The sequence below is a fragment of the Macaca nemestrina genome, chromosome 14 (genome assembly GCF_043159975.1).
Source record: "Macaca nemestrina isolate mMacNem1 chromosome 14, mMacNem.hap1, whole genome shotgun sequence".
In the NCBI taxonomy this organism is placed as follows: Eukaryota; Metazoa; Chordata; class Mammalia; order Primates; family Cercopithecidae; genus Macaca; species Macaca nemestrina.
In genome coordinates, this window is record NC_092138.1 from 7,419,834 (window position 1) to 7,442,979 (window position 23,146).

General features: G+C 46.3%; 1 protein-coding gene across 5 annotated transcripts in view; it reads right to left on the reverse strand.

Moving 5' to 3' along the window:
• Positions 1 to 7,591: 7,591 nt before the first annotated feature.
• The window catches only part of LOC105498823 (spleen associated tyrosine kinase), a 127,822-nt gene continuing 112,267 nt past the window's right edge, over positions 7,592 to 23,146 (reverse strand). For 4 of the 5 annotated variants that reach the window (XM_071077560.1, XM_071077562.1, XM_071077558.1 and 1 more), the window contains one exon: positions 15,644 to 15,782. In XM_071077560.1, coding sequence (XP_070933661.1) covers positions 15,659 to 15,782 — 124 coding nt within the window. In that variant the 3' untranslated portion in view covers positions 15,644 to 15,658. Of the gene's footprint in view, positions 7,725 to 15,643; positions 15,783 to 23,146 lie in introns of those variants that run through there. The other variant, XM_071077563.1, reaches the window with a different exon arrangement.

Here is a 23,146-nt window from a genome sequence, read left to right on the forward strand (position 1 = left end):
TGATTTTTGCCAACTTTCAGATATGTGTACAGATTAGATGTCAGTTACATAATTTGGTTTAAATTATTTGCAATCAGCTTTACACTGTAGATAAACTGGGAGCCACCGATGCTGTTGGTCTTAACCTGTTCTATAAATTAGTTTGTAGGTCAGGGTAAACGATGACTCAAAATCTTGTCTCGGGTGGGCATTAGGTAAGTTTCTTTAGAGCAATGTCATTAGTATCTCGTTCACATGGGAGGATGTTTTTAGACACGTTGGTTTGGCTTGTGTGGGTGAGATGGGGAATAACATTATTTCCCCCCAGTCTACAATGCCAGAATGGGTCCATTTCAATGAAATGCAACTCCTGGGTGGCCAACTAAGCTTAAATAGAAGTCAGCCGCACGCTGCCCGCCACCCTACCCTTGGGCCCTGGCTACTCTCATTTCGACAGCCTCATAAAACTGCAACAGGGGACAAACAAGATCTAATTGGCACTTTTGGTTTCACAGTGAATTGGTTGTGCTCGATACGGCTGCCGATAAGAATTCAGATGAAACATTCTGAAACCATCTGCATGAAGCCTTGATGTTCCTGCCAAGTATACTCATGGATCTAAAGATAAGCTATCTGATCCAGTGGCCTTGGCCATCCTAATTTACTTAATTATACAGTTGAACTCATTGTCAGACATGGGTGCAGTGATGTGAAGGCTGCCGTGGAGTGATTCACATCGCTCGTGAGTTGGGTAATAAGTGGTTCTGTGCTGCAAGCTTGGGGTCTACAGAGTCTGGTTACAACAGGCAGGTGTCTTCATCTTATGAAAAGGTCAGTATCGCGCTCCCTCTTTTCTTTAACTATTATTTAACTCAAAAGCTACCTCTCAGTAGAATACTTGAAGTTAATTGAATTACTGTGTTGTGGTCGGCTCTGCTGCCATAACAAAGTACCACACGCCGGGGGCTCAAACAACAGGAATGGTTTCCTACAGTTCCTGAGGCTGGAAGTCTGAGATCAAGATGTTGGCAGGGCTGGTTCTCCTGAGGACTCTCTCCTTGGCTTACCGATGGTGTCTTGTCTCTATGTCTCTTTATATTGCCTTTCCTCTGTGCGTGTGTCCTAATCTCCTCTTCTTATAAGGGCACCAGGCCATCCTACAGACTTCATTTTAATGTAGCCCACTCTTTAAAGGCCCTGTCTCCAAATACAGTCACATTTTAAGGTTCTGGGAGTTAGGACTTCAATGTATGAACTTTTGGGGGGACACAGTTCAGCCCATAGCACTCTGCTTAATCCATCCCAGCACTATATTTCAACCATGCAGAAAAACTTTTAGAATCTATTATTTGAACACGTAGTAAGGCTATTGCCTCCATATGATTTGGTTTCTGATAGGTCCTGTAAATTAGCTTGTCCTGGGGTTAGGAAGAGATGAATTCTGGCAAGATCCCAGAGAAAGGGATCCCTGAGTGGGCAGGCCATACCTGCGCTAAAGTCTATGTGTGTCCAACCTCAGCATTCATACGAATAATTGGGAACCGTGTTAAAGCACAGACTCCTGGGCCACCCCTATTGTTGCTGCTTCAGAAGCTCTAGCGAAGGGTTCTGAAATGTGCATTTCCAGCGAGTTCTCAGATGCTGTGATAAGGGCCCGCTACCCTGAGTAATACTGGGGTAATTCATGCCAAAGAACCAGGCAACAACCCAGCAGAAGGAGCCAGGGGCAAGAGGGTCTTAAACAAGGGAAAGCAAGTGACTCTGTCTTCCTCAGGCACTGACTTTATAGCTGAATGCTTTGTAACAATTGTTAGGAAAGGAGGACAGCATGAGGGAGTTCTAGTAGATGCTAGGCACTGAGCAGAGTTTAGCACTGGCCCTTCAGCACCTGCCATGACAACTACAGAGTCATCAGACTGTCAATTATTTACAAGGTGGAACATCCTTCAGTCTTGGTGGACAGTAAGCTTCAGTTTACTCTCTCCAGGTTTGGGAGATTGTGGGGGCTCCGCACTCTGACAGCAGAAGGAACATGGACCAAACCCCACCCAGGACTTTCCCTCAGAGGTCTGCTCTGCTCCACCTTTGCTTGAAGGTAAGATTTTGGGAAAATCTCCTCCCCCTCTGAACTCGAGGGTGCCCATGTGTTTATCTCCAGATGCAGCTAATATCACTCATGGAATTACAGCCGACCCTTTAACAACATGGGTTTGAATTTTGAGGGTCCAGTAATATGCAGTTTCTTTTCTTCACGCAAATGTGGGTAGCCGAGAGACAACGGAATTCAAACTTGTCCACTGTTTTCAGGAATTGAAGGGTGAGTTAGGAAGAGAAAAGTGCCCTTTCTGTGTAATCTGACTAGAACGTTGTAAAGCTATAAAACAAGGTGCTCTGTTATCACCAAAGTGAGGAGAAAATCCAGCGACTCCAGGTTCACCTCCCCCATTGGTGACTCCAGGTTCACATTGCGCACCAGAGGCACCAGGTTCAATCTTCCCCACCAGAGACACCAGGCTCATCATCCCGACCGGTCACACCAGGTTCACCTTCCCCACCAGTGACTCAAGGCTCACCTTCCCCATCCAGGTCCACCTCCCCCACTGGAGACACCAGGTCCACCTTCCCCATCCAGGTTTACCTTCCTCACCTGGGACACCAGGTTCACCTCACTGCAGGTTCAACCTCCCCACTGGTGACTCTAGGCTTACCTTCCCCACTGGAGATACCAGGCTCAACTTCCCCACCGGTGACAGCAGGCTCACCTTCCCCTCCAGTGACACCAGGTCCACCTTCCCCACCAGTGGCATCAGTGACATGGGGCCCCACTCCCCACTGTGACACTACTGACCACTTACCCACCAGTGTCACAGGCTTCCCTTTTCCAGAATTGGCCCAGGCCTTCCTTGCCCACTGCAGTGAAATGGCAGAGTGCCCTGGGCAGCCCTTCCCATCACTACTTCCCTAGGCTCCCCTTAGAGACCCTGCTAAGCGATGGCCCCGCTCACAGAAGTGTCCCAGTCACTTGCCCGAGATTCTTCCATCCTTCCCATGGATGACCCTGACTCTAGAAGAGAGAACATTGTGAGCTAGACAGTTCTGTCCAAGCCATTCCCAGTAGGGGCTGAATGTCCAGTCTAGCATGTGAAGGGAAGTTATTTATCAGAGGACGGCACAGGCGGCTCAGTCTGTGTTGCTCTGTGGTTCTCGGCATCAGGACCACGTGCCAAGAACCACAGAGCAACACAAATGCCGAGGTCTTTGAGCTTCCTCACTTCCCCTGGGGGTGGGTGGTGTCTTAGTCTTTCCCATCCACTTTGCAGCAGGGTCCGATCCAAATGGGAGGAACCTGAGGATAATCAAAACCCTCTACTGATTCCCTGCAAACCCAGCCTTGACTCCTAGTCCCCCGGGCTGGTATCCAAACCCTACTCTGCATCATTGCCTGAGGGTTTTCCTGGGTGTCTCGGGAGCTTGTGCACGTGTGCAGGTGACCCAGAAGTACCAGCTGTGTAATGCACCAAAGACATCCTCAGCCAAGGAGTCATGAGGGAGTAGATAACTCCAGAATCCCATCTTATGGTAGGATGATTTGGGGCAGAGTCCAGGTCACGACTTGGAAGGTCTCCCAGGGACTGAGCCCAGTTGCCCCAGCAGTGACCTGTTCCTGAGTGTACCCTTTGTGGCATCCTTTCCATCCCTGTCTTGCATTTCCTCTTCCTGCTTGGGCTTCCCAGATCACCACCCAAGTAAACCACCTGCTCTTGAGTCCTTGTTGTAGCATCTGCTTTGGGGGACACCTAAACCAAGATGAAAGCTAGGTCTGGGGCTCTGGAGAAGGCATGTAGTCAGTGTCCAATCGGTGTTAGCAATTATTGCCATCACTGCATTCTGGAAATGCCTTATATCGTAACATGGTTAGTTTCATAACACGGTTGTAGAAAATTCCAAAGAAATGTAAGGACCTGATTCCTGGATGGATTTTATACTTAAACTGTGCTTGTACCTGTCTAATGCTTAATTCTCCAAGATCTGAGAGACCTCACTCTCCTTGTGTAAACCACCTGCCACCTGTCGCTATGAGTCACTGCCCCATGGCTCGTGTGGGATGTGGTTAATGTTGTGGCACCATGACAACAGCACATCTCGGTCACGCTCAGTGGAAAAGCCTTCGAGGTGGAACAATGCCCGACTCACAGTCAGCATGGGGGGCTCCCCAGTTAGTGTCCATGATGTCGTTCCATGGTTTTGTTCCCAGGAGAGGTACACAGAGATGCTTACGGCCTTGTTATTGCAGAGCTAACTTTTACTGAGTGCTTGCTTCTCAGGCAGCTAAAGCGCTGAAGGCCTTCATGAAGATTATCTCTTAATTCTCACAATCCTTCCCTAGCGTTTAGTAGAAGAGGAAAGCAAGGCTTAGGGAAGCCAAATACATGGCTTACTGAATTCAAGTTTCCAACGAAACCTCTTTCTCCTGGTTCCGTCCCCACAGTCTTTGGTTCCCACTGACGTCTAACACACATTGGCATTCGCACACACACACAGACATCCTCACTTTCTCTCTCACATCCCTTTAGACACGAAGAAGGGAGTTTTTGGCTTACAACGGTTATGTTCTGAATTATTCCCGCTTTCATTCTTGAGTCATGCTGCTTGATTTTGGAGATGTTATACCAGAATTCAGTGGAACTTGGGGGCAAGAAAATAACACAAGGGCAGTGAGACATGCCATCCTAGCAGAGCGCCAAGGACAGGGTGAGCAAGGGGCTGCCCTGGTGCAGGCTAGAAGGGGGTTCATCATCTGTGGGGGATTTTAAAACAATAATAAAACCAAGCACCAATGAGCCTGCTCTTTATTGTCACTGCACACTAGGAATTCCTCACAATGTCAATCATGACATACTCTTTTCCCCCAGAATCTTTTCTGGTGAGAATTCTGAACAACTGCTGCAGTTACCCAAGCTTCAGCAATCGGTACATGAGCTCCAAGTGAGCACGTAGTCAGTCCTGATCGTTTAATAAACACCGTGTCAGTTCAGAGAACTCCCAGCAATATGGTCACGTCTGACACACATGGACTGAGCTTCCACAGGTGCGTCGTGAGAGACGTTTATCAGGGCCCTGGATCATTCGAGCTCGCTCCAGGCACTGCTGGGGTCCTCAGCCCTATGGAGCGACACATTCTTGTTCCTGCATGGAGGCAGCAGCAGCGACCGCACAGTGAAGGTAAAGATGAAGAAACACGTTGGAGTTCCTTCAGTGTGACTTGGAATCTGCGTTTGTGTTTAAAATTCCAGACAGTGACATAGGGTTAGAATTGTGAGGTGCACCATTTTTATTGGGTAAGTTCAGATTTCAGCTCATGCATATTTGTTTCATGTCGTGATTGTTACTAACAATAATTTTGTCTTATAGAAGAGAGGAGTGTTGGCAGTGATCTGCTCAGGGTGTCAAATATGCGAGGTCTGTCGGCTACATCACACTATAACTGGGGCAGAAATTCAGGCTCTTTTTGGGTTTTGTTTTTGCATACAGTTGTCCTACACCTGAAAAGCAGATGGTATATTACACATACTGTTACGTTTTCTCTTGCCAAGGTGCAGATGTCCTTTGTGTGTTGTTCAACCCTCACAATGTGTACTTTATGGAAAGTGTACATCCCAGTCAAGCCCATAGGAAAGGCATTACTCATTGACCTTTCTGAAATATTCTGCCCCCGTGATTCTAGCAATACCAGAATGACTGCTTGAGAATCTCTAGCCTGGCATCTCCAGGACTCTGGCTTTCCTCTGTGCTGGAGACCATAGTGCTCCACAGGACACTCCTTTATGGCTGGCACCCACATCCCCCTCCTGATGGAGCAATGATGCTGGAGTCTGTAGCTGAACCCTCCCCGGGGGTCTGTCCTCAGCCAGGGTCTACTCCATCCTTGAGCTGCCCCCATCCAATGGCTGGTTTAGGAGGTGCACGAAGGTCTAGCTTGGTGCATTAGGACAAGCATGAAGTACCCCCAGCTGAGCCTTTCCTTGGGCCTCTACACCTCAAATTCTCCTGCTGTCCAGTCCTGCCTCCTTATGCCCTATGGGGATTGACCCTGGGGGCACTCCCAGTCTACTGCCTATGCACAAGTCAGGGGCTGTTCCTGGAAACTCTGTTATGACACATCCCTTCTCCCCAAACCTACACCTTGCGTAGATTTGGCTTTCTGGCCAGTGCCCTCTTCCCCAAATGCACCTGTAGGTCCCCATCTTGGTCCCTGTAGCAATCAGTGTTGTGCATTAAGTGTGTCCTTCTGGGCTTGTGGGAGGCTTTTGTTCCTGGCCCCTGTGTCTGATAAGCTGGGGACACATATAACATGTGTCAGTTCCAAGCAAACTGTTGGTTACAGCAGCACCATACTGAACATCTGACTGATACAGCTCCTTTGGGTTAGAACCTCCCTCCCTGCATTTTCTGGCCAGTTTTACCTTCCAAATTCTGGACAAAATGCAGCCATCTCTGTAGACCTCAGAATCCAGTTGGGATCCAGTGTTCATCTTTGTTCTCTTGAAGTCCATCTTCCCCGGGAGACCGACAATGTCTTCAGGATAGAAAGTGCATCTTAGTGACCCTCCATCCCTCACAAGGCCTTGGTCTGAGTAGAGAGGTAATGCTTGCTGAGAGGACGGGGGCTCACGAGGACCTGAGTGAGGTGCCCAGGTTAGATGATGAATAGGCACTGGTGATGTTAGTGTGCCAATAGGAGAGCCATTCCTGACACTGATGCTAAATATCACACGTCACGTTCCTTTCATCAGCCATAGAGCAAAATCCCTGAACTCTCACTCACCCACTGAACACCCCACATTCTTAGATAAAAGAATGATTTAAGTGGGTCTGCAGTATTCTGTAACATATTGTTCTCGGCACCATATGCTTAATACTGATAGCCGGTGTTTGCTCGCAGTCTCATGTGTTGAGCAAACATCAGTATCCTGGGGCCCAAATACTGCTGAAAGCAACTGAAAATATGGCAATGACTACCATGAATATCAGTCCTAATGAACTTCCCATTGTATCCAGAGTACCAATACTGTCATTTCAGCGGCTCGGCGTGGGTCTCAAAGGGCACATCTACTATCCCTGCCCTCTGCAGAGGCTCAGGGAGGTTGACCGCCTGTAGGGGAACCACGGCTGGAATGGGACACCCGCTGTGGGATTCTCACAGAGCAGCGTCCTGCTGCGGGGTAACTGCCCTTTCCTGCCTCTCTTGCCGCTCTTCTGCCTCTGCCATTACTGGTCCTGTTGTCTGACTCACTTACAGTATTTCGAGGAGGACCCTGAGGGCTTCCTTCTTCATTCTGTTCCTGAATTATTTCCCCCAAATTATTTCAGATTATGTATTTACTTTTAATTATCTTTATATTGATCATTTGTTCTCAAACTCTGTTATATTGATTTATTTTAGCCTTGGTATTTTTATAACACCACTTAAGCCTCAGCTGTCTGGCCAGTTAAATGAAACGAATCATATCAAGCAAGAACACGCTGATCTGTAGGTCTGCCTCCTCACACACCTGCCGTGGGGCAAGAATTGGGTTCCAGCCCCTGATCGGCACAGGAGTGCACAAGCGGTCTCCCACGCAGGCAGCTTCTGTGACTTCACAATCAAAGATGTTTCCGAGGCTGAAGATTCTCCCTTGACCTCAGCATCCTCCTTCACCTACTGCAGGGGCGACTACTGCCCAGTACAGGAGCTGGAGGAGATCCTGCAGGCAAAGAAGAGAGACAAGTGCAGTCCCATGAGATCCGGAATGCTTATGGTCTACCCCAAAGTCAATCAACACCAATTCTGGTTTGGAAATCAACGCATCTGCACTCTGAGTTGCATTGGATCCTGGCGGACCAGAGCTCTGCACGCTTTCTACTCTCCAGCCTGTGTGCAGAAGTTGTAATACTAAAAATGACATTCTCCAAACTCCCTTGCAGCTAGATTCTGGGCCTGATTTTATTTGATTTTGACTAGGTGCACGTCCTTGCCATTTACAGGACAGAAGGGAGTGGGGGCTGCGCGTTGCCGTGTCTGCCGTTTCCATCGTGAAGCACAGTGGAGAGGTCCTGGTTTTCTGCAGCAGTTTTAGCAAGAGGTCCTGATTTCTGGGCAGTGGCTCTGTGAGTGTGAAGAGCAGGGCTTGGAGCAGTCGTTTTACTCGTGAGCAAGTTGCAGCCACTCATAGTTCTGGGCCTCTTTTTGATCCCTAGCTCCTAAGGTGAGGTATTCCTGAAGCATTTGGTTGTGGCTGGTTTTCCGATTTCCTAATTATAATAAAGGTGGGTGATCTGAGAGCAAGAGGAAGCCCAGCATCCTTCCTCCCCACCCCACTGTCTAATTTCTTGCTGGAAGCACCATGGGTGCAGTCGTCTGGCACGTCCACTAGGCTGCCTAGAGTAGCTCTTTGCGCAATGGAACTCAATCTTGAGTGCATAAATGATGCATCCATCTGGAATTCTCTTCAAAAGAGCTGCATATCTCATGAGTTAGTAAGTCTCTATGCGCAACAGGTCACAATAAATTGGAAGTGCTAGTGTTGGGATATTGGGATGATAGGAATTTCTTCATTGGCTTTAAAAAAAAAACTCCTGGAAGGTGAGTGTTAGGTGGAATCAGATTTGCTGTCCTGCCCCAGAAATTCAGCCTCTCTTTCTCTTTTCTCTCCTCTGTATTAGATTATTTTCTAACTACAGTACAAAGGCAGCCCATGGATTTAATTACTTGGAACCATATTTCCTTTCATTAAAGGGATTTACTTTAAGTCCTAACCAAGTTCGACATTCAGCCTATCTACTTTAAATAACAAGTGATTTTCTGTGTTCTCCAAGCTTACTACAATAAACATGTTATTTTCAGGTTTTAAGTGTAAAAGTTTAATATAACCTCTATTCACCCCCTGCTTCCCAAGAAGGAAATATTTTTGCATATACAATTATACACAAGCATATTATTTTGTTTTACTTTATCTTTACACAAGTAGGACTTGAGAAAGCTTACTATTCTGTAACTTTTAGCTCTTCTTTAGCACTTCGGTAACTTTTAGTACATCTTGGACTTCTTCGCTTAGCAGGACAGACGATGGAAAGCCATCAGAATAGCAAGGATGTATTGAGCATTTCTCATGTGCTGTGTGTTAAATTAGCCCTGTAAGTGGATTGATACCTTTGATCTACACAGCAGATAGGAAGTCAGTGCTTTCTAAATCAATCCTGCTCTTGGAGAAGGTTATGCATGTAAACCCCCCTGGACCTCCTCCTCACACTGTAACTCCCTGTGATAAAGCCAACTCCTGCTTTATAATACTCATATCTATTTGGTAAGTCCCTTCTCATCTCTTTTCTTGTTTAGACTTTCTCCAGCTCCATTACAGGGACATATTAAAAGATTCTATTAGTGCTTAGGATATAGAGTACATATGGACAACTTTATACTATTATGCCTTTTATTCAAGAAAAAGATTTTTATATATTGAAAGAGAGACTGGGTCAAAGACGCCTCTGGGTATGTTGTTGGCTCCTTTCAAGTACTTCTTATGGCTGTTAGCACAAAGACAAAATTCCTGCCTCTGTGCCAGGTTTTTGCCGTATGTCCAGCTTGTCTCATCCAGTATGGGCACATGGCCCTTCAGTTCTTTGAACAAGAAGGCTCCACGCCACCACAGCACAGGCCTTTGGACAGTGTTCTCTCGGTCTGGGATGGGATGCTTCCACCCTCTACCCGAACAACTCCCACACGCCCTTCAGATCCCAACCTGAAGACTGTTTCTTCAGAATGCCTTTCATGGCATGGACTGGCATTACCAAAATTTTTCTGTCATTTTGATAAAAGAAAAACTACATACAATAATTTTATCTACATTTCTTTGTGTTTGAGTTGAACATGTTTCTTGTCCATTTTTGTTTCCTCATAAACAACTGGATGGTACTTTTAGATCATTTTTATGGAGTTGTTCCTTTTTATCTATTCACAGGAACTTATTTATATTAAAGAAATTATTGGTCTTATTTCTTCTATATACCTTTCAGTTCAAATACCAGTTGGTTAGTTGACTTTTACATTTGCTTAAGGCATTTTTCTTTCTCAAAAGGTATTGGTTTTTATGTAGTCAGAGTCATTAATGCTTTCTTTTAATGTTTTTGGATTTTGTGTGGAACTAAGAAAAGGCTCCACTTCTCCAAAGTTAGTAGTAGAACGGGGCACCAGTTTTGTTTTTTCTGCCAAATGACTATCTAGGTGAGCCAAGATGAGATACTGATAAGCCATCTTTTCTAAGTGATTTGATTTTTGTTTTTTGTTTTCTTTTTTGAGACAGAGTCTTGCTCTGTCACGCAGGCTGCAGTGCAGTGTCACGATCTCAGCTCACTGCAGCATCCGTCTCCTGGGTTCAAGCAATTCTCCCTGCCTCAGCCTCCCGAAGAGCTGGGATTATAAGCATGCACCACCACTTCTGGCTAATATTTGTATTTTCAGTAGAGATGGGGTTTCACCATGTTGACCAGGCTGGTGATTTTTAAATGGCAGCTTAGTCTATACTCTTAGTTGGTTTCTGTTTATTTCTGTACTGCATATTATTTCTTTGATGTGTGGTCTAATTCTGTTCCATTATCAGACTATTAAAACTAATGATGCTCTAGAACAGACATTGGCAAACTCTTGCTGGAAAAGACCAGATGGTGAATCTATCAGACTTTATGGGCTTCATAGGGTCACACACAGGTTTTTAAAAACAATGCTTTAGAGCCAGGCATGGTGACTCACATCTGTAATCCCAGCACTTTGGGAGGCTGAGGCAGGCGGATCACGAGGTCGGGAGATCGAGATCATCCTGGCTAACACGGTGAAACCCCGTCTCTACTAAAAATACAAAAAACTAGCCGGGCAAGGTGGCGGGTGCCTGTAGTCCCAGCTACTTGGGAGGCTGAGGCAGGAGAATGGCATGAACCTGCGAGGCTGAGCTTGCAGTGAGCAGAGATCACACCACTGCACTCCAGCCTGGGTGATAGAGTGAGACTCTGTCTCAAAAAAAAAAAAAAAAAAAAAAAGCTTTAAAATTGCAAAAAACATTCTTTGTTCATGGCACATACAGAAACAGCCCAGGAGCTGGCTTGGTCAATTCCTGCTTTATAACAAATACTCATATCTATTTGGTAAGTGCCCTGTCATCTCTTTTCTTGTTTAGACTTTCTCCAGCTCCATTACAGGAACATATTAATAGATTCTATTAGTGTTTAGGATATAGAGTACATAGGAAGAATGGACAACTGCATAATGTTATGCCCTTTATTCAAGAGAAAGGTAGAGATTTTTATATATTGAAATAATCTTCTTTTATGTTCACACTGGGGACTTAACATTTCCTTCTCATCACGTGTTCATATTTCTTAAATTTATTCCTAGGACTTTGGTTTTTTAGTGTTATTCTGAGTGACATTTTCCTTCCATTATATTTTCTAAAGAGTTGTTATTTGTCTATCAAAAAGGTATTTATTTTACATTAATTTTGTAAGAGCTGCCTTTTATTATTATTATCTCTTAGTGTTTCTAATTGCTTTTCAGGGTTTTCTTTTGGCTTTAAGTATATCGCCCACAATGAATAATAGTAAGCCTTCTCTTTTCCAAAACCTATGTTTCTTACGCTATGATCCTGTTTTATCACACTGGTTAGCACTTCCTGAATGACATAGTGAAACTGAGCATCTTTGTCTTATTCCTGCGAGGCCTGGACCTGCTGCCCTGGATGAAGCCCAGCCTCAGGGGTGAGGCTGCCCGACAAGCTCCCGACTCAGAGGGATCCACAGCTTTAGTTGTCATTGATGTCGCTGTTGGCCCAGGAGTGAGCTGGTACCACCTAATACCCCTCAAGAGGAGACCCAGCCTCCTGCATGAGAATGGAGCATTCCTGGGAGATAGCGTCTCCCTGAACACAGACGGGACCTGGCAGCGAGGACCACAGGGCCTGACCCCTGTGAGCCAATGCCTCCAGAACCTGAGACTTCCAGTCATTGTCCATTGAGGGATGGACTGACTCACATCTCAAAATTCAACCAGATTTCCAGTTGGAGGCCAGGGGAATCTGGAAACATTAATTGCCTCCTCCATTAAACAGATGCATTTACTTTTGTGTTTATTGAATTAATTTACAAAATGCTGCTGTCTTGAGGGAAGCATTCCCTGGAGCTTGCAAATACCAGCTAATACCACGTAGTTAATATGCACTCAACAGAAGCAGTAATGTCAGGGTTATATTAGCACCAACCAAAGAATACAAACATCCAGACTTTTGAAATCTCCAACCTCCAAGACCTCCGTGATTTACTGTCTTTTAGGGTTCAATCTAGATAGGGAAATTGGATTTCCTGTCAGAAGTTTCTGTGCAGCACATTCCTGAACTTCCTTGAATGGTTTGACGTCTTTCTGAGGTTTCTGGCGTCAGCCTCTAGGGCCGACTGCTACCACCTTGAATCCAAGGGGACTGTTTTGGAGGAGAAGAAGGGGAACCTAGTTGCATCTTCCTGGTAGTGGGACAAGTTAGTCTAATGTGTTTTTCACAGTCTTCTAGATGGGAGAAACGCCTGTGGAGCCCAGCATCCAGGTGTTTCTGAAATTGCTTCCAGTGAATGAAGGCATTTGCCTGCCTCCACCATCCCAATCATGCCTACCCACTCTTTCCTCTTCTGATGAGATCTTTCAGCAAATCAAGGCTGGGGCTTGGTGAGTAACTTCCCAAGCATCACCAGCTCTCTGTATTTTAAGGTCTCTGTCCACACTGCCTGCCCTGAAAGGAAGAGAAGCTGGACAGTACCCAAGGAATCTAGAAACAACCTTTTCCTCTGCTCCTGTGCTATCTGGGTAAACTGATCAAACAGCACATTTTCTGAGGCTAGATTTGTTTCATTTCTTTCTTTTTAGTTGTTGAAAGTTTGGTGTGGCTTTTGTTCTGACTTACTTTTACACTTTTTTTATTATTGACACATGATACTGTATGTGTAATTTTTTTTTTTTTTTTTTTGAGAAGGATTCTCACTCTGTTGCCTAGGCTGGAGTGCACTGGCACGATCATGGCTCACTGCAGACACTACTTCCCAGGCTCAGGTCATCCTCCCACCTCAGCCTCCTGAGTAGCTGGGACTATAGGTGCATGCCATCATGTGTAGCTGATTTTCGTATTTTTCACAGAAACAGGGTTGCATCATGTTGCCCAGGCTGGTCTTCAACTCCTGGGCTCAAGCTATCCATTTGCCTTGGTCTCCCAAAGTGCTGGGATTACAAGCATGAGTCACCACACCCATCCTGATGGTTTAGTACATGTGTGCATTGTAGAATGATTAAATCAAGCACATTAGTATATCCATCATCTCACATACTTGTCATTTTTCCTAGATGAGAACATTTAATATGGACCTTTTAAAAGCAATTTTGAAATATATAATACATTATTATAACCAGAGTCACCATGCTGTCCAATAGATCACTAAAACAATTCCTCCTGTCTAACTGAAACTTTGCACTCTCTGACCAGCATCTCCTTTTCTCCGTCCCCCCTTCCTCATTTGTTGCTTAAATTATTTGGACAATAGCAGCTGCTTTGGCCTGAAAATACCTTCGGAAGCCTCGTGCCTCACACTAATTAGTAAGAATAAGTACAGGACACCATGTGACTGCCCCTCAGCAGTGGAATGTATAACCAAGTCCTGGTCTGTTCCCACCAAGGAATGACTACAAGACGGTGACATGATAATCTACGATGGTCTGAGATAATGTGTATGAGAATCTTGCAAAGTAAATTGAGCCAAAGAAGCTGGACAGAATAGTACAAATTGTAGTATTCCATTTATACAAGGTATAAAATCCAGTGGAACTAGGCTGTGCTGTCAGAACTCAGGATAATGCTGGGCCCAGTCATGACCGGGAAGGGGTATGTGGTGTGCTTCTATGTGTAGTGCGGGTGACCCACTGTTCTTGTTCGGAGGCTGGATACGTGGACATGCTCCGTTTGTGAAAATTCAACAAACTGTACGCTTAGGAAAGGTGCTGCATTTCTGTGTGTGTACGTGTGTTTATATACCTTAAATGTGTATATAAAAAATTATATACCTTAATTTTTTTTTATTTTGACGGAGTCTTGCTCTGTCACCCAAGCTGGAGTGCAGTGGCTGATCTTGGCTCATTGCAACCTCCACCTCCCAGGCTCAAGCGATTCTCCTGCCTCAGCCTCCCGAGTAGCTGGGATTACAGGCACACGCCACCAGGCCCAGTTAATTTTTGTCTTTTTTTAGTAGAGATGGAGTTTCACCATGTTGGCCAGGCTAGTCTCAAACTCCTGACCTCAAGTGATCCACCCACCTTGGCCTCCCAAAGTGCTAGGATTACAGGCATGAGCCACTGTGCCTGGCCCTTAAATTTTTTTGAGATGGGCTCTTGTTCTGTTGCCCAGGCTGGAGTATAGCGGCATGATCATATCTCACTGCAGCCTTGACTTCCTGGGCTCAAGCAATCTTCCTACCTCACCATAAATTTAAACATGAAGAAGAGCAATGACAGTTCTGCTATGGGGCATGCAGACATAAAGCTCCAGTGGGCCTTCTAAAGGCAGAGCTATCTTCAGAAACCACCACCCTTGGCCCACAGCACTTCCCTCGCTGCCCTGTGCTCTGGTCCCTATGCCCCTTCCCAGGGAATGTGAGTGTTTCACTCAGGGATAGGAGGACCTGGCACTTGGCGGAGGCCACTGGCCCTCGCCCTTGAACTGTAATGGGATCCCTAAGTGCTTTCCTTATGGTGTCATTGTTCTCAGGCTGCCAAGAGGACAACAGAAAAACATGTTGGTGTGGCGGTTGTCGTTTACAACATGAAGACTCCGGATTATCCAGAACAATGGGAACCCCCAAGAGCATGTGGGCTTTTGCAGAGGAGGATCCAAAGATTCTTCTAGAGTGTATTCAAAAGGACAAGGAGATCAGAGAGATCAAAGACCTGAGGGGCAGTCCTTGGTCCCAGGGTCCTAGGAGGAGAGAACCCCAGGAAGAGGAGGGAACGTCGCAGAGCCAAGAAACAGGTTCCCAACTTGCAAACTTTTAAAAGTTATAATCCAGCAATTAAAAAGTTATTATTAATACACTTGATTCATGAAAAACTGACTTTTTCCTGAGGAAGAAATTCAATTTACCTCTTAGAAACTCTTTTTTTAAAAAAAATCCTCCCTAGACAAGAAGAAAAACCAATTCAAAACTTCCACTTCCTCATTTCTTTGCAGAATCTCAAGTGCCCTTAAGGAAAACACACACACACATACACACACACACACAGACCTAGTTAAAAACAACAGGTATTTTCACACTGGTGCTGTGACCTATTTCTGGATCAGAAACTGGATTGCAGGTCCACAAAGCCATCTCCCCACCTGGTGTTTGTTCTGCACAGCGGTTAGGAAAGTACAGCCTCAGGGTCTAACAGAAAATGCATCTCTTCTTCTTTTTTATGATCGAATGCCATGAATTTACTAATTTATAGCATCTACTTTTGTATTACATACAGAGGCCAAGATTGGAGCTTAGCCCAATCTTTTCTGGAAATGGTTCTTTTGAAATCAGCAAGTCTACTTAAATAAAAGAAATATTCCTCTGCCTTCCCTGGTGACTTGCATCCTCATTTTCATTTGTAGCTTTCTTTTTCAAGACTTTGTTGGGAAGCCGGTAATGGGAGCTCTGTTCCCATTGAAGAGTGTGGTGGTGCGTAAGTCCCGGTGAGTCTATCTGCCACGAGGACCGTTCCATATCTAGAACCATGACAAAACAAATATTTATGAAAGAATTTCAGAGAAGTCCAAATCTAGATGTCCTCATCACGGATAATACAGGAGCTTGAAATACCTGTGCAGATCACCTGGTTCACTAACTACTGAGACATAGGCTGTGAGGATCCAGGATCGCCCAGCCCAGCAATCACAGGGAAGGCTCGCTGCATGGCGAGGCTGCAGAGGGAACACCAAGGGTCCAAGTGGGCACCTCTAGGGTTGCAGGGCATCTCGGCCTCAATTATTGCCGTTCCACTGTGGATTTACACGCTGTATTTCCACAAATAAAATTTTATTTTACATTTATCTATGCTAAAAAGAGTTGAAAACCACTGATCTATTTGAGGCTCTTATTTTACCTGAGCAGAGAGAAACATGACCGGCCAGGGATTCTCCAACAGGAAGATACGCAGATAGATGAAAGCTGTCAAACATGTGAGCAAAATGAATGTTACAGAACAGCGACATTCAGATTCAACGAACGGAACTTGTCCCTGCTCAAGGAAACAGCTACACACAGCAGTTTAAAGTTTTAAAGGTGATCATATTTAATACGTTTGAGAAGATTAGAGAATGTAAACTATCCATGAAACAAGAAGAGGCTTTTATGAAAAAGAACTATAAAACCTTGAAATTTAAAAGATGATTGTTAATGAAACCTAGCAAAACAGACACGATTGAAGAATAAACTAGTGATCTGAAAGATCAAGGGGTTCTTGTAGAATGTCATTCATGGGGACAAATAAATCCAGGTAAGAGACAATTGACACATGAGAGGGAGCTGGAAGTTTCTTTATGTATTTAGTAGGTGTTCCAGGAGGAGAGAACAGAGAGACTCGAGGGAGGAAAATAATTCAATAACTGATAGAAGAAAATTGATCAGAACTTCTCCAGTTCAAAAGCAGGGCCAGCTTCCTCGGTATGTGGCCCCTGTGGTCACGTAAGGCTCTACGCTCAGAAGGACTCTATGATGGTCTGATTCTCATCTGTTGCCATCTTGAAATGCTTCATCATTTGATCTTTGAACTTGGGTTTTGTAAGTGAAGTCTAAAGGGGCCACAAACTGTGTGCATGTGCAGAGACACAGGTAATCTATGTGTCCCCGTTTCTGGCTGCTCCATTCACGTTTCTAAGGCCCATGCACACAGAATTCCAGTGGATTCCGGTGGAGTTCAGCGACACTGAAGGCGAGCAGAAGGTAAGCATGCTCTACCACTGAAGGAGGGGCATATGGAAGCCCCACAAAGTCACACACGATCTGTTGGAACCAGAACTTGTTTCAAACGCCTAAAGAAGGCAAAGGCCTTCTAAGAAACAGAACAATGAAGGCACCCTATCGCATCCCTTCTTACCTGGGCTACTTCCCAGTATTAGACAACCACGTGCTTTGAAAATGATGACATATGAGGAAAGATGAGGACAGAGCAACCCAGAGTTCCTGTCCTTTGGTGCTTTCTCCCTCATTAGTCAGCTGAAGGTAGACAGTGCTGGTGCACGTGCATGTAGCAAGAAGTAAAACACAAATAGTTGAGCTACTTTTGAGAAGCATTGTCACTGTTATGGTAAAAATGAAATACACATGTATGCTTGAGCCACAAACCATAACACAAACCATAACTTCAGTGATTCCTCTGTATTTGCATTTAAAACTATCATTGCACAAAGGATAAAATTCATGCTAATACTTTAAAATTTTAACTTTACTTGGAATGACGTTTCAATGACATGAAAAACGCAGTACATCAAGAAAGAGACTCTGGAAGAGAGGAAAAAGCTGTATACTTTAGTATTGTTATGCCTTTTTCTTGCTTTTTGAACGGGAGTTCCACGTTTTAGTTTAGCACTGTTTTCTGCAGACCAGATAGCCGGTCCTATTTAAACGGGCCCACCAATGCATGGCAGAATGCATTTTAAAAAGATTTATCTTCGAACTTCAAAGGTAAAGAGAAGTTTTTGAAGTTTCCAGAGAGAAAGAAGGGTTAATTTACAAGAAATGAAGTGCCTGGGGCAGCAATGTGGAGCTGGGTCAAGAGTGCTGCAGCTCTTTGAGCAAAGGGCACCCAGACCGTGGCTGGCCAGGGCTTCTGTGTGGCTCAGGGCTTCTGAGTAGGCTCATCCCGTGTCTTCATGTGGTCTGGAAACCAAAGGAAGGAGGAGCGGACAGCAGCTGCGGGGCAGGGGTGGACTGGGCTCACAGGGCTCGTTGTGAAATCCTGGGGCGTCTCCTGGGAGCTTGTCTGCACAGAGCTGGCAGGGCCAGTGCTGGAGCCAAGCCAGGTTCTAGGAACGTGCCCAGACACAGCTTGGCAAGGTGGTGGGCTGCAGCATGTGGGGACAGGAGGAGCACAGTGTCCCTGAGCTCTGCTGCTCCAGGGCTGGGCTCCGCCGAAGAACCAGGAGGCTGGAAAAGGCAAGTGCGCCAGCGCTGAGGCGCGCCCCGGGCTGCTTTCAAGGCTCAGGTTTCCTGTGTCAGTGGATGGGCAGGGCCAGCTCTGTGTGCTGTGGGTTTGTGTCCTGAGACAACACATGCAGATGCACACAGACACACAGATACATGCAGACACACAGACTCATAAGACCCACATGTACATACAGACACACAGATACCCAGATACACACGGATACACAGACTCATACAGACACATGTACATATAGACACACACACAGACACATGCAGACACACAGACTCATACAGACACACAGATACAGATACATGCAGGCACACAGACTCATAAGACACACACATACATAGAGACACACAGACACACAGATACACATATTCATGGACATACACATGTACATACACACACAGACCCATACGGGGACACTTAGACACACAGACACACACACAGACATACATGCAGACGTATATACAGACACACACTCAGACACACAATGGAAAGTTTTTCCTTGGCCCTTCAAATACGGAAAAATCATCCAAACAATTCATTTTGGCTAAGCCAACTTGTGCCGGCATTAGGAGTCAGGAGCCAATGCAGGGAGTGCAGCTCTGCCTGCTGTCCTTCCCCCTGACTGCCCTGGTAGAAGCACTGATGAGCACGGCAGCCAAGGCTGTCCAGGAGGGGCGCATGGAGCACAACGCTTGGACGGAGTCCAGCCAGCGAGGAGAGGCTGGCTGGGTCCCTCCCGGGGCCCCCAGACTGTTCCAGGACTGTGGGAGGCCCAAGAGGGGAACAGAGCGACCCGTTTCCCAACAACTGGCAGCCTCAGTGTGGTGGGGACGTGGTGTTCTGGGCCCAAGGGAGAGGTCGTCAGCCACAGAAAGAGGGAAAACTGTGTGGGGGAAAGAGGCATGGGCTAAGGTTTCAGGCCCCAGGAAGGACTCGTTGGAACAGCACGGGCTGAGTGGGAGCCCACGCCAGGCCAACAGCGAGCCCCGGTGTGGGAGAGCGCCTTGCACAGCCGCCTTGTGAGGAGTCAAAGACGCGGAGGACCTGCTGGGAGAAATGAGCACAGGCAGGTCTCCGTGCGGCCGGAATTCTGTGCATCCTGAGGATGCTTCATTTCCAACCGAGGGAATGCAAGTCCACAGAGGTTTCCAGAAGTCATCGACCATGGAATGGTTTCTCTCTTCCACTGAGCAGAACAGTCTGGACAATACCCATGTGAGAACACGGCAGAGGCTGGAATGGTCTTGGGGCAGTGGGGAGGCTCCGGCCTGGGAGGGTCTCACTCTACTGCACAGCACATGAAGCCCACGCTGCGAGGTCGACGGAGGGCTGAAGCTGAAAGCCCAGCAACAAAGGACGAGCACCCAGGCTGGGTTTGCCCCCTGGTCTCTTTCCTCAGTGTGGCTTCCTGGGTAGCAAGCACATGGCTGGGGGGATCCCCACGGCAGGCCTAGGCCAGGTGAGGCAAGTGGGTGTCCTTAAGTGACGCCCCAGCATCCCCTTCTCTCACCTCAGCCCTGGCCCTGGCTGAGGAGAACAGGTGGTCCTCAGCCATCTGGGGGCAATGGCAAGCCTGGAGTGGGGTCCGTGCAGATCACATAAGAACAGGGCTGAGGCACTGGGGATGTCCATGCAGCTCCGGCTTCCCAGGATGGGGATGGGGGTGGCGAAGGGCTCTCCATCCACAGGGACCCCTGGGCTGGGCCATGTAACTGTAGGGCATTGCCAGAACCAGGGTCACCATGGGCTGGGCACTCAGAGGCTGTTCCAGGCGGGAGTTCACACTCCTGGCCCAGGGCAGTGCCTGCGCTCCTTGGTACAGAGAACTCATGCCTTTCTAGAACAACTCGTGAAGGGTAAATAGCTACATGTGAAGAGGGACCCTATGCAGGGAGGACAGTGGTGGTCATCAACATTGACTTTTGTTGTTGTTGTTTTTTGAGATGGAGTCTCGCTCTGTTGCTTTGTTGCCCATGCTGGAGTGCAATGGTACAATCTTGGCTCACTGCAAACTCTGCCTCTTGGGTTCAAGCGATTCTCCTCCCTCAGCCTCCTGAGAGCTGGGATTATAGGTGTGTGCCACAGATGGCTGTGATATGGCTGGTTTCATACCTCCACAGTGAACTACGCACATGCGGTAACTGTGGCTCGGGTGGTACGGAGGGCACAGAGTGACACACCTGTGGCCTCCCCATAGGTAAGAGGCTCAGGTCATCTGGCCACTAACTCCCACCCTCACGTATCTGGGTGCTTTGGTTCTATGGAACACATGTCCTGAAGAACCCATATTGGGCTTCTGTCCAGCGAGATTTCACACCCTGGGCATTGCAAATGACCATGGAAAAACGATGGCTGCTAAGAGTTATTCCTTATAGAGGCAAAGTGATGCGCAAATATTATAGCAGGTCAGTATTATTATTATCATCATCAATATCTTGTGCAGAAGAGGAAACCAAAGCTCAGAGAGGTTGAGCAACTTGTTCAGTTTCACACAGACAGTAAGAAACATTTTTAAAAGATCCTCAAATTGAGGTGCTCTAGGAATCCATGGACATAGTCCACCTTCCTGTAGCATCTGAAAAGCCACCAGGTGTAATATGGAGACAATGAAGGTTTGCTCTGTCTCCCTCCCCAGCCTATCCTACTCTCCTTTGACAGCCGTGGCCCTAACTCCAGCTCCAGCATCTCCAGTGATGTCTACATCATGACAAAACTGAAAGTTAAAGATAAAATCACCAATTATCTGCAAAATAGCTAATTTTTGTTTCACTGAATTTGTTTAATTTTGCAGTTGTTCTGGGGATCTCATGATTCATAAGGAGCCCTACAGATCTAGAAGGATGTGCGTCCTCTGATCTAGAATCAGAACCAATAGGACATATATAGATATGTGAGATTTGTTATAGGAATTGGCTCATACGATCATGGAGGCGGAGGGGTCCCATGATCTGCCGTCTGCAGGTTGGAGACCCAGGAAAGCTGGTGGCGTAACTCAGCCCTAGTCCAAAGGCCTGAGAACCGGGCGAGCTGATGGTGTGAGGCCCAGTTAAAATGCAAAGGCTCTAGAACCAGAAGCACCAGTGTCTGAGGGCAGAAGATGGGGATATCAGCTCAAGCAGAGAGAGTGAATTTGCCCTTTGGCTTTGGCCCTCAGCAGATTGGATGGTGCCCACCCACATTGGTGAAAGTGCATCTTCTTAGTCTATTGATGCAAATGCTCATCTCTTCACAAAATGCCCTAACAGACACACACAAAAACAATGTTTTACCAGATATCTGGGCATTCCTTAGCCCAGGCAAGTTGACACGTAAAATTAAGCATCATAAGTCCACTTCTTATCAACTCAACACCAAAATGCATCTTCTTAAACCATGCTAATCTTCAAATAAAGACAATACCAATGCATGCTATATGCCTAACGATCTCGCATACAACCCAAAACTCACTAATCCCTTCCCCACAAGGGAAGGCATGGCCTTCGGTGATGCTTACGCTTCTCCTTGATATCTCTTAGTTTAAATACTATAATGTAAGATTGACAACACTTAAATATTCATATAAAATCAATGTACTATGTATTACAGGATAAGGAAATAAAAGAGGAAAGAAAAAAAGATATTTGCTTACTTTATATACACAAAAAGGTATTCTTAACAAAGTAGGGAGAAAATACTCATGACAGTTACAGTCCTGTTTCTGTAACCGATCACATGGCCACGGTAAGTATCTATAACCACCTTTTTCCACCAACCCATTCTGTATTCTCTTTGCCTTCAGCAAGCCCCTCAGGTGATTATGAGTTTTTACCGGGTGCAGTGACCCAAACCTTCATTCCTGAATTTTCCACTGAGCTTAATCACAGGGCATAGTAGTACCAAGAGATGCCCTAAGGAATTTCCTATGTTCTAGACATACTCTTCCTTACTTCCAATGTGGAGTAGCAGTCCAATTTCCCTTTGATAGGATCAATCACCCCAACCAGCACCATCATTCTCTTCTTGGCCTGTTGCCTCAGAGACGCGAAGAGCCCACACTGGCTGGGTGGCAGTCTTCACTTCCATTTGGAAGTTGTGGAAGTTGTAGAAATTATGGAATCATTGCTGCGTCTCCTGGTGGAAGCATTCTTCCTTCTGGAGCTAAGACTTTAGGCTAGCAGGGCATAAAGTTGTGGGAACAGGAAGCAAAAATGTTGCCAGTGGTTCACTAGGGGTGATGGTGAGTGGTGTATCTCCCATTTCCACTGCCTGATTCCTGGACCAGTGAGTCCTGGCTATGGGGTAAACACACCATCGATGGAAGGCTGATTCAGAGTGTATAGTTTATGTCCTGGAGCCAAATCTCCCTGGGCATGGATGGGAACTTCCCAGAAGAGCTGTGGGGAGCTGGTTATTTGACACATCGAGCAGCGTGTTTGGCTTCACAGTGATATGCCCGAGTAAGTCCCTTACCTCTGTTTGGTGCTGTCCATAGGCCCCCTTGTCAGTTAGCTGAAAGGTGGTGAGAATACATGCATAGAAATACATAGCTTCTCTGTAATCCCAGCACTTTGGGAGGCTGAGGCAGGTGGATCACGAGGTCAGGAGTTCGAGACCAGCCTGGCCAACATGATGAAACCTTGTGTCTACCAAAAATATAAAAAGTTAGCTGAGTGTGGTGGCACACACCTGTAATCCTAGCTACTCAGGAGACTGAGCAGGATAATTGCTTGAACCTGGGAGGCAGAGGTTGCAGTGAGCCGAGATTGCACTGCTGCACTTCAGCCTGGGCAACAGAGCAAGACCCTGTCTCAAAAAAAAAAAAAAGAAATACATAGCTTCTTATCACTCAAGAAGGACCGCCAGTCACTCCTCTTGACATTCCTCAAAATTTCTTTTGGCTGTGTCAAGAAAGTGGCTCACCTTTGGCTTTGCTTCATGTCTGGAAATCAAGAACAG